Consider the following 11,932-nt stretch of genomic DNA (forward strand, 5'->3'; position numbering starts at 1 on the left):
GATTTTTTAATTGCTAAAAACAAATTAAATGTCCTAAATAAATAGGTACTAGTAAAAGTACAGAAGGAAATTATATAACTTTCGAATTACACGAGCATCTACATTTAAGAACTGAGCATGGTTGCCGCATCAAAGCGGCAGTAGAAACATACTTTAACTATTTCTGTTAGGACTTTGTAAATAAATAGTGGTTAAAAGCATTTTTTTTTCTTTCCTTTCTTTACGAAATTATAAACTTAAATACAAAAAGATTAGTTTAAAAGTTTTTTTTAAAAAATATATATTCTGTGCTAGTCCAGTGTTGTACGTTCAAAATATTTTTTTAACACAAGAGTTTTTCTGTGTGATGAACCGAAAACGCAAGAATTGAAGTCAATGAAGTGAAGTGACGGATCGTAGACGGGTGATGGCGGATATTGTCGGTCGTTTTGTGATCGTGTTTTTCTAATATGTTTGTATTCGTGAAAAAGTGGAAATAGTTAAGCCTTGTAATTAATTCCAATGACTTTCCTTAAGAGTTACACTGTGCGTCCTTATGTACAATTTACATTATTATGAGAATGGATTTATCCCAATCCTCATCAACAAATGGTGTAATGAAGCTGTGAGTAGTCGTCATGTGAAAAAGGTTATGACTTTGATTTGGAAGTTAAGTCAGTGATTTAAACGTGTTGGTGTTGTGAGCGAGTGGCGCGTATTTCTCTGGTAAAGAAGATAAATAAGTATCAAAATGGCGGACCTCGAAGCAGTGCTGGCCGACGTCAGCTACTTGATGGCAATGGAGAAGTCAAAATGCACTCCTGCTGCACGAGCAAGCAAAAAGATTATATTGCCAGATCCAAGGTAATACCGCCCCTCTGTATGCGACCTCTTGTTATAACGTCAATGTTTACAGTACAACACTACCTACCTCGACTTGTTTACAAAAGTCATGATCTTATTAGAAGTTTGTTCTGTTTGTTCCTTCTATAAAATGTCCATTGTAATGTAGAAAGTGACGATAGCTTATATTTAAAACAATTACAATTGCAATATTTCTGAGAAAAATAAGGTGACTTGTCTGATAAAGATAATAAGCAAATAATGAGATCATGGGTAAACAAACATTTTTTAAACATTTTACTTATTAATTTGTTAAAAAGAAAATACACACATAGCATTTAAAATGAATGGTAGGATAGGAAAATGCATATAAAATAAAGGAAAAAACCAATATTTCAGTTGATTATTTCATTCAAGAAAGAAAATAAAACCCTGTAAGTTCATATTTAAAACTTTATGGCATATAATACTAATATGTGAAGTAAACTGTATGCACTGTTAGGAAAAATTTGTGGAAAATTGCTTATGAAATTTGACACAGAAAGTGGAGTAGAAGAGCATATAGCTATTTTTAATTATGTAAATAAAAAACACTTGTTTAAAAAAAAAAACAGCTTAATCTATGACTGTCATTTTATAATGAACAATGTGAAATCTTTAATTGTCTAAAATAATAGATTCTTTGCTTCATGGTTCTTCTTCTAAATAAGAAAATGTGGTTTAAAACAATGTGGTTTTATATTACATTTTAGTATTATACTTAAAAGAAACATAAACATGTATCACCACTGCAAAAGTGCTATATCTAAGAGATCTCATAACTCGATTTTTAAGTGCATCAAAAAGTCCCCATATTGTTACATAAAATGTACTAGCTAATAGGAATTGAACTTATGAGTTTCAGAATTAGTTCATTCAATACTTACATTTGTAAAATAAGGATAAAATTTATAATAAATTGGTTTTCAGCTATAACCATATATAATCTATACATGTAATCAAATTGGAGTGTCTGTTTAATATCAAAAGAAAAATTTCAGATTTCTGGAAGATGATGTATTTGCATTGATGATGATGAAAATCGTATTTGAAATTTGTGTTTGTCGGTCTGTCTGTCTGACCGCAAGTCGCGTTTGTTCTGGGTAATCTCCAAAAGGGTTGTATCAATTTCGACCGGACTTTCACTGAAGGGTACTTGATGTAGATGGGCATAGGCAAAGTTACGGGCATCAGCTAGTATTTTTAATAAATAAGAAAATTTCTTAAGAGAGAAACTGCTATATGAATAATAAGTATAAATGTGAATGGATTTGTATGGAAGGGAAGGAAAGCAGAACACCAAATAAAGATTGGGTTATGAAAATAGGAGTGGCCAAAAAACTGAAAGAATTTTATGATAAAGTGTGTATGTATTGTAAAAAGGAAATTAAGTCAGGCATGACTGCTCTTGGAGATATAAGAAAAAGTACTTATTGTGCCAACCTTCATAGCCAAAAGGGAGGAAGAAGTTTATGAATTAACTTTTTAAAATTCTAATATTCTTGAAAATTTATTGAATGACTTGGCAATATGTATAGATAACTGTGAAAATGTTAGTTTCGTAAAATAAATAAATACTCCTCTTCCCTGATAAAGAAATTTTATTCTCTTCTTCATTCTTTTTATTTACTGCCTTACCCTTGCTATTATTAAAAACAAACATCCATACTATAATCGACCTAATTGTCAAGCGGTATTGGTGCATTGAATCGCACAGATATAATAGACGTGACACTCACTTGATATGTTTAGTATCCTGTTCCGACGGACGCTATCGCATCGTGATCACAGCAGGGGATTGATTCCTCACGGTCTCCCGCTGTACGGGATTAATCTCTTGTACGAACTAACCACATGACATGCTTATATGATTAACTTGTGATACAAAAATGTGGTTGCCCAATTGACTTGGGTTATGTTTTCCACGGGTATATCCGTTCCATTGTAAACTAGCCTGAAAACTGGACAGATTCTGAAATAACAGTTTCGATTCGTATTCATTGGACTTTTTTGGCAATTTGACAAACGACGAGCGGTCACCTGAAACCGCCGAAATGGTGAAGAGACCGCGGCCCATAGACATCCTCAATTGCAGATGCGTTGCGATGCGACGAAGGACGAGACGCACATAAAGAAGATATTTCCCCTTCCTATGCGTGTCTTCCACCGTCAAATTTTCATTTTTATCCATCCTTTCCTCTTAAAAATGTTGGAAAGGGCGAGGGACTAAAATTAGGCCTATCGTATTTATTTTAAAGAAAGAACAACTTAACGTAACGCAATTATTATTAGATTGTCTTTGTTTAGTTTAACATAACCATCGCCTCAATAAGCTATTTATAATCTGCAGTTTTACCCTCGTATATTAAAATAACACGGGTAACGATATTTATTAATTCAATATTAATAATCGTTTGTGTACTTGTAAATTCCATTGAGGTTGAAGTCACGGGGCGTATGTAGGATTTTAGTAGCAACGAAAATCTATTTGATGCACGACTCGTTGAAGGATATGATACAGTCGGCGTGGCGCCACCGTATGACTTTCGTATTACTTTTAATATTTACACAGATAAACTATGTTTCATATTTTATGCCAACAATTTTTCATCCATTGTAGCAGACAGAAAGAAAGAAAGAGTTAGATATTTGGTATTTAATAGTTATTAGAATTAATAATCTGTTATCAACTCATGTATTAAAAGGATGTTCAATTTGCAATCTGGTTTAAAGATTCTTAAATTTTGGTTTTAAAGTTGCAGAATATTATGTTGTCAAGTTAGAAATACCAATATCTAGATGCATCCATCTAGATCCAGACTATTGAATTACTTTACTTTTGAATAACTTTTACGTATTCTATTTTTGTTTCCATTAAGTTTTGCGACGTGCACTCGGAACTTGTGTGACTGGAAACCTCATCGAACATCGAGATGCTTTCTCAAAGGCGGGTATCAATATGTCATTTACATTCAGTGTGGTCCTGACTTTATAAAATAACATTCCGTAGAAGTTGTACGTCTCTTGAATTTCAAGTCGCAGAGCCGAAGAATATTCAATCCGGACCAAATAATCTTGTAGATGTGCGCCATTTTAAACTTATTTTGACGCAAACATCGGTCTTTGCTTAGAATTTATAGTCGAACTTGTAAAGTGTCCTTCGAAAACTTGCATAGCGAAGTGCTAAAAAGTTGCTTATTTTGATCAAAAGTTAGTAATTTGTTTGAAGCTTTGGCGCGACGATATTTTAAGCTTATTTACGTTAGGTTTTTGTTTGTTCAAGAGAAAGATCCAGGCGATTGATCGATAACGTCTAGACGATATTTAAAAAATGTACTATTTTTTTCAATATTTTGTAGAACTAAATAATATTGTAGGTTACCAACTTTAAGAATGAAGTACATATTAAACTATATTGCGCCCTACATTGTACTACTTTGCTTGATTATACAAAAAGCCATGAATATTACATGTGGTTAGTGTGACACGAGTGTTGTAATATTTTATTTAGCGACATCACAAAACTCATCTCGCACAGATGTTTACAAAAGCCATTTGCTTTTAAAGGACATTAAAGTAAAAATATTTGAACAGTTTCAATTAAAAGTTCTATTAACTGAGATTAGTTTCTAACATAAATTCAATTGGAATAAAAAACAATGTATGTATTATTAGTGCATATTTTGAAAATACTTGATAACTTCCAAACCTAGTCACGTGTATCTGCCTACCATTGTGGTTACAAGCGTGAGTGTCTGTTTACCAATGGGTTGATCGAGTCTATAGAATTTATCGGCCCACTGGGGAAAAAAATCACGTTGGGACGATCGACCCAATGGGTAACAACCGCGTGAGTAGTGATGTTGTTTACTGTTGAGTTATGATGATTATTGTTTGTAAAGCCGAGCGTAACGCAAGGGAAAAAACCCTTATAAAACTTTACTGTAGGAAGTGAATAAAAATGAGATAAAGCAATGTATGGAATTTAAATTGGCTTCCGAGTTTCATAGACATTGTATTCAAATTAAAGCCTTTGCTTCTGTTGGCCGCTTTTACCTCGACGCTACCGCGGCCGCGTGGCTTATGTTATTTGCCTGGCTTGGCTTTTTTGTTATTTTAGAATAGTTCAAAGCTTACGTAAAAATAATTGGCTTTATTTTTAAAATATTCCTTTTTCGCTTTTTTAACACTGATGAAAGTAAACTTTTAACTACCACTTCAAGATTTTTATACCCTCTACACTCCCCGATATGCCATCCAGAGGTTATTGTTAAAGAGCTTTTTTATTTTAACATTTCTGAATAACAAGATTTATCTTTTCAAATCAATCAATGAAAAATTACGAAGAAAATGTAACATAAATACGGTTTCTTAGATTATGATAAAAGCTTTTATTGACGGTACGCCAATATTTAAATTGCAAGGTTTGTTAAGAACGTTTTAATTAATACAGGAATTCTTAACGATTTTTCCCCAAAGGATTTTTCTAAAGTATTAATAAACTCTTTACCTTCCTTGTATTATAAATAATGGTTTAAACAAACCTAGCATATTTCTTACAAGCTAGAAAATAGGATTAATAGGAAATAGGATTCTAGATATGTTATATGATATGACTGAACATTGGTACGCACTTTTTATTTATTTAAAATTCACACACACTTCAACATATACCAGACTGTTGCCATTTAAATTCGAACTTGTCTATTTGACACTGGAACGGCAAAATTTGATCGGATCTAATTTTCCAAAGTACGATTTTGAATAGAAACATTTTAAACAAGTGCATTGTAACATTTTGAGAGTCTTTTTATAAATGGTAATATTTAAAAAACCTTTAATCTTACTAAAGTCTTATTTCAAAGTATTGTCTCCCGTAAATGGCAATAGTGTGAGACGAGCGGCCATTAAATACTGCTTTCAGGCTATTCCCTAAGGAAACTAACATTCCAAGTAATGAGGCGTATTAAATAAAGGTTGCACTTTGGCATGCTTCCACGTCTTCAGTGACAGTAATTGAATATCCTTGTTTGGAAATATTTTTTATAAGGAGGTTCTAAAGTTATTACTCCCGTAGGTTTGACGCGATAGATTTTCGTTGCCCAGATAACTATCATCCGTCATCTCACTCATCACTCCCTCTTTGATCATGGCACCTTGCGCGCAATCCATCTATCACTTTCTACCTCTACTGGTGAAAATAAAATTAATTATCATTAATAAATAGTTGGTTCATTCTCTTGGTTAGTACGTAGTAGTATAGTGTAAATTTACATTAAGTGAATGCGTAAGTTATGATTAAACGACGTTGAGTATTAAAGTAAGATATTTTTTTGGCAGTTCTTTCGCTTTAGTTGGCCTTTACTCATAAAATTGGCAATCTTCTGTCAGAACGTCTAAAATATCACAATAGTTATGTAAAAAAATCACAAACAAGTATCATACTAGCTTCCAATTTTCAGACATCGTAAAAAAATGTCGCAGAATGTTCGATATAAAAAGTCTCGATGTTTGTCACATAGTAAACAAAACGATAAAACATTTTAACTTGCTTTTTTATTTACTTTGATTCAACGAATTCGACATTGCGTACTGTACTAAGCATGGAATTGATTGCGAATATATTCTGGTATAGTAAAAATGTTTTTTTTTTGTTTCAATTTTACTTATATAAAATTTGTTAAAAATAATTCTTTTTGTTGCAGTGTACGGAGCGTCATGCACAAATATATGGAGAAAAAGAATGAAGTAAATTTCGACAAAATATTTAATCAAGTCTTAGGTAAGTACGATAGTATTCTAAAATGTTAGTTTTAACACATTCATGTAATCTTTTATATTAATCTTTTCTCGAGATATTTTCCCGTAACGTATGTTAATTTAACGTGACTTAAATGTTTTCATTGGTGCCGAAATCGAAGATCAACATCACGTTGTTTCCTTACAAATATGTACTTTGGCCATGTTTATAATCAATCCTAACTAGGGTTGCCACTTATTTAGAGTTTATAATCGAACTAAGGGTTAGGCATTTCAAAGTAGGTGATGAAACAAGTCTTTGTCATTTCTTTCTTCATCCGCCAAGAATCCAAGAATGTGGTCGTTGTTATTCATCTTCAGGACCACTTTTATTCATATTAACTAGCTCTAACTATTACTACATTAATATTAATATTACGAACCGACTGAACCTGGTGTAATGGAAATTGTGCAGTTGATATATGACAGCACATGAACACTAATGGATCCATAACATTACTTCCTGGTACTGCACTGTCATATGTTTTTATTAATTGTTGCTCTATGTACGTCACGTGTTTAGTAGATAGTATTACACGATAACATTTGTGTCTGTTATGCTCTATTAATCTATACTTCTATACTAATATAATAAATCGTAAACACACACTTCTTTGTTGCCTAAGATGTCAGCAATTACAGCATATTTTTGAATTCTTTTTTTAATAAAAAGCCTTACAGTTACGGAAAGCTTAAGGCTGTATATTTTCACGCTATTAAACTTAGGGGGTAAATGTTTTGGATACAGACCCTAATGTGGGAAAGAGACCATAAGTTGCTACCAACATCAAGGAACCAAGATTGCCAAGTTTTGTCATGTCATGTCATTTTAACATTTGATATTGATAATTCGACAAATGTAAACAATAAAATAAATTTTTTACAATTTCATGCGGATGAAGCCGCTCGGGAACAGCTAGTTTGTGTATTTATAACAGACAAGTGCCACTATTATTTATTGCAATTACGTATCAATGATCTTGCAAATAAAAAGCGTTACAAGAATTTTTAAATCGGTTTAGTAACTTCCGAGTCAATCAATAAAAACTATGAAATCTTTCCCCTTTATGATACAAGTCTATACTTATCTAATATTATTTTTGTATGTATTGATAACTCAAAAGCTACTGGGCCGATTTTAAAAATTCTTTTACCGTTAGAGAGGTAATTTATTTCTTACATAGATTATAGTTTTTATTGTATTTTTTTTTCACACGCACAAAGTCGCGATCATCAGCTAGTATTTATCGTAAAATAGTTAAAACAAGTATTATAATTTAAATTGACAAATTATTTAAATGTTAAACAATATTTGTTACTCAAAAGGTTTCCCGGAGCGCTGAAAATCTGTTTTAATGCCAACGTAAGCCAACTAGTCAAACAATTAATTCTAATCTCCCATTTCAAGAGTGAAGGATTGTGCAAGGCGTCCCACACAAAGTACATTGTTTAGAGAAGGGAAATATTTCGACCGAGTGGCTAGCGACTTATCAACTGTCGTGTGGGCGGTTATTTGATTCCCTTATTATATAAATGGACTGAAATATTTATTCAGAAAGGGGCTTTGTACTAAACTTAGTCTTACTTCCAAATGGATTAACAATTATTACTTAGCAACTTTTTTCTAAACTCCAAGAACAACTTCTATTAAAGCAAAGCACTTTATTTGTAATTGCATTATTATAAATTTCTAATCATCCATGTCTATAGTTATAACAATTTGAGTTTAGGGGAAAGATATTTTTTTATCTTATTTCTGTGCATGTACAGAGAAATTATTTGGCGATCGTCTCAACTGCCAAAGTCCATTTAAGAAAAGAAATAAAAATGAATGAAGTAAGAAAAGGCAACGACACAGCTTTTGCAAGTTGTGAGATTAATGAATTCGTCTGCAGACAGATGGCATTATTTGAAAAAGAATAGTTCTTTTTATATTCATTAAGATATCTATGTATTTGCTGTAGCTAAATATTAAAAAAAGCTAGATGTAAACTACTAGCTGTTGCTCGCGACTTCGTCCGGATGAAATAAAAAAAAATAATAAAAAATATAGCCTATGTTATTCACAGATAAATTACCTTTCTAACGGTGAAAGAATTTTTAAAATCGGCCCAGTAGTTTCTGTTTCTTTACTTCTTTCAATACATACATCAATACAAAATAATCTACCATAACCCAATAAAATCTATTTTCAATAATAAATGATTTTTAACTTAAATATGTGTAAAAAACATACGGATTTGTATTTGTAAATACACTCTATTTCCTCATTTAGTCAATGCACACTGTGAATGGATGAAAGTACGCAAATAAATACAAGGTTTTAACTTAATGAAAGAAATTATATTGATGAAAAACATCCATTATTTGTTTGTTATTGTACTATGTGAAAAAAATACAAATTAAAAAGTTTAATAGAAAAATGTCCACAGAAAAAATCGAGCTGTAGTAATTACCATTTTAATAATTTCATCTATTTTATCAAGGGAACGCTAATGTAATTTAAATGTAGTGGAAGCGATGCAGCTTGTGTTGCAAGCTAGATTACAGGCTTAAGATAATTACAAGCCCGATTCTCGGAGGAGGGTCACTTTCTTGTCGAGATTTGTATCTCAAACAAGATTACACTAAAGACTATGTCACACTAACCCACGTTGATTTTAGCTGGTTTATGAACGCTTATTAGCCTCCCATTGTTAATATGCATAGTCATATTGCTGTAAGGTATCATAAAAACGAATTGTATAAAAATCAGTCTTTTCTATTGCATTTACACTTTATAAAGTGAGAAGAGAGTTCGTTAGACTAGATAAAAGTAATAAAGTCGGCATGCTACCAAAAAAACTAATATCACTGTTTATTTCAACGTGACTAGATTCTAAAGCGGTGCACGTTACCAGTAATTACATTGTCTAATGTCTATCTTGAAAATAATCTGTCGCCGTTTTTATTTCACAAGGCGCCAATTTGAGTAGGTCGTTGACTAGACATGTCTCTTTAGTATCTTAATCTATGACAATTGCTGGATACATTCTAGAAATTAAATGTCGTACCTAAAAGGATCTGCTAATAATTGATTTCTTGGTGATCAAAAGTCAAAAAGTGTATACGATTCAAGGTTTGAATTTCAATCCGACAAATTGTTGATTATCTACATAGTACATTTAGTTATATCTGCATGGTACCTTCTCATCGTAAACGCTCGCGTTGTTCACGCAAGGAGCAGATTATTACCGCCCCTTACACAATTAATTTTAATCATGTTGGCGCAACAATAATTTCCTTTCCTCGTCTATCACATCAAAGTAGTTCACTGTAAAGGATAACGTAATTTGTATTATGTACCAGTTTATTCGTTAAAAAGGTATTACTCTTGTGTTTGAGCGAATGTTATTTAAGAAGTTTAGTGCCGGTAACTTGCCTGAGTCCACTTTCTTATAAGAAATTCGCAAATACATGAAACGTGTTAACGCAAATCATTAACGACGGAATGACTTAATATTTACCGTCACGGAAATGTGCGGAATCAACCATTTTATAAAACTAAGGGGTTGCTATTGAGATAATTTTACGTCAGCTAACCGAAGTACCAAGCTCTCGATTAACTTGTTAATAGAAACAACCAAATTCTAGTTTAGATTAATTGCTCCGATGAACGCTTTACGGTCATTTAACTTGACCATTGCGGTTTCTCGATATCATGTGTAACAAGTTTGCTTGTAGCATAGTAGTTTGCAATCAAGTAAAGTTACCGTAGTGTTCATATTCCAACTCCGACATGTTTGCGTTTATCGTCAAAGTTATGGAATAGAGTGCATTGGAAGTCATACAGACCGATCTGATTTATATGCATTCATCGTATTGGTTTCTGATACGTTCATGAGAAGAGATATGTTATTGTTTGATCAGAGTTAAATTACATTTGATTCTATAAAAGAGAAAAGTACGTGTGATAAAAAATACAAGTCTCGTTCTAGCTAATTTTACACAAAATTATTTTCTTTAACAGCTAGTAGCAATTTTAGTTTCGTAGTGCACTAGAAAATAAAAAGTCAAGAGCTTTCGTACAGTGTAAAGCTGCGCGCGTGCAAATTCCCACGCCTTTAACCAAGCCACAGCTTCATAATTAATACGCGAATTTGCATTTCATTTTGCAATTTCTATGTCTTTATTGCTCATGGTTTAGGGCTATACGTTTTTGTCGTCCAGTTTATTCTAGAAATTGGACCAGATTGATATTATTTTCTATCTTAGCCGAGACACACATTTGGAAAAGCTTAGAAATCTACACTACTACCTTGGATTATTTTTTTCTTGTAAAAGTGTCGATAGAACCTTTATAACACCATTAAAAACCTTATTATAGTCTTACCATCTTACTTCTTATTAATACTATAAATACGAAAGTTTATATAAATGGATGGATGTTTGTTAGAGTTTGTAGCCTAAACAGCCTAACGAATCTAGATTAAATTTGTCATAAAACTTTTGTTTTTTTTTTTAATTCCACGCAGGCAGTGTTGCGAGCGAAAGCTAGTATCTAATAAAGTTTTTATTTTCAATAGTAAACTTCTAAACACAATAGAAAACATCTAGTATCTCGTAGTATGTGTTAAGCTTGTTCTCCAATACTCCCGCCGTAAAGTTATTTACTGCAAGTTGAAGTGGGACCGCCGTAAATTGCGTTTGTAACTCACTTGGAGGGCTGCTGTACAATGTATTTTGTACGACTAAAGTTGTTTCTTTGCTGTAGTAGTGATTGTGTTTTGAAATCTTTAACAGAAAAGAATTTAAAAGCCAACAACGCATGTGTAGTTCTATTGGTTTTGCTGATTTGGTGTGTCCAAACTGCAAGTTTGTCGCCAAATCTTGTTAAGTTCTAATATTAGTGGTACAACACTTTTGCTTACATAATTAAGCAATACTTACTTTTACTTTGACGATCACTTTATAAGAATTTTCACAGAATAAATGAAATATTGTACTAGAGGAATAGCTACCATGTCTTGGTTTTGATGTTCCTTTGTTTACTTAAGTTCTACGTTTGATTGAAATAAAATGTAATAAACTTTACAACCCTATTTCTCTGGGCCGTTGGAATATCACCCTGTCACAAATAGACTATTATAAGGTCCAATATTGTTTCAAAGCAATTTTTCTATCATTTTCTTCATAACTTGATGTCATTAGTTCTGATTTGATAAATGGTCTATAACCTGAAATCTCATAGGGTTGTCACATTTGTCATTAATAACGTAATAAATTCTCTTTT

At 32.2% G+C, this 11,932-nt stretch overlaps 1 protein-coding gene across 1 annotated transcript in view; it reads left to right on the top strand.

Annotated features, from left to right (window-relative positions):
* The first annotated feature begins 357 nt into the window (after positions 1 to 357).
* The window catches only part of LOC106108436 (G protein-coupled receptor kinase 1), a 36,434-nt gene continuing 24,859 nt past the window's right edge, over positions 358 to 11,932 (top strand). The window contains exons 1-2 of the mRNA XM_013289602.1: positions 358 to 843; positions 6,567 to 6,643. Coding sequence (XP_013145056.1) covers positions 731 to 843; positions 6,567 to 6,643 — 190 coding nt within the window. The 5' untranslated portion in view covers positions 358 to 730. The remainder of the gene's footprint in view (positions 844 to 6,566; positions 6,644 to 11,932) is intronic.

This window comes from Papilio polytes, unplaced genomic scaffold (genome assembly GCF_000836215.1).
Source record: "Papilio polytes unplaced genomic scaffold, Ppol_1.0 DF821511.1, whole genome shotgun sequence".
In the NCBI taxonomy this organism is placed as follows: domain Eukaryota; kingdom Metazoa; phylum Arthropoda; class Insecta; order Lepidoptera; family Papilionidae; genus Papilio; species Papilio polytes.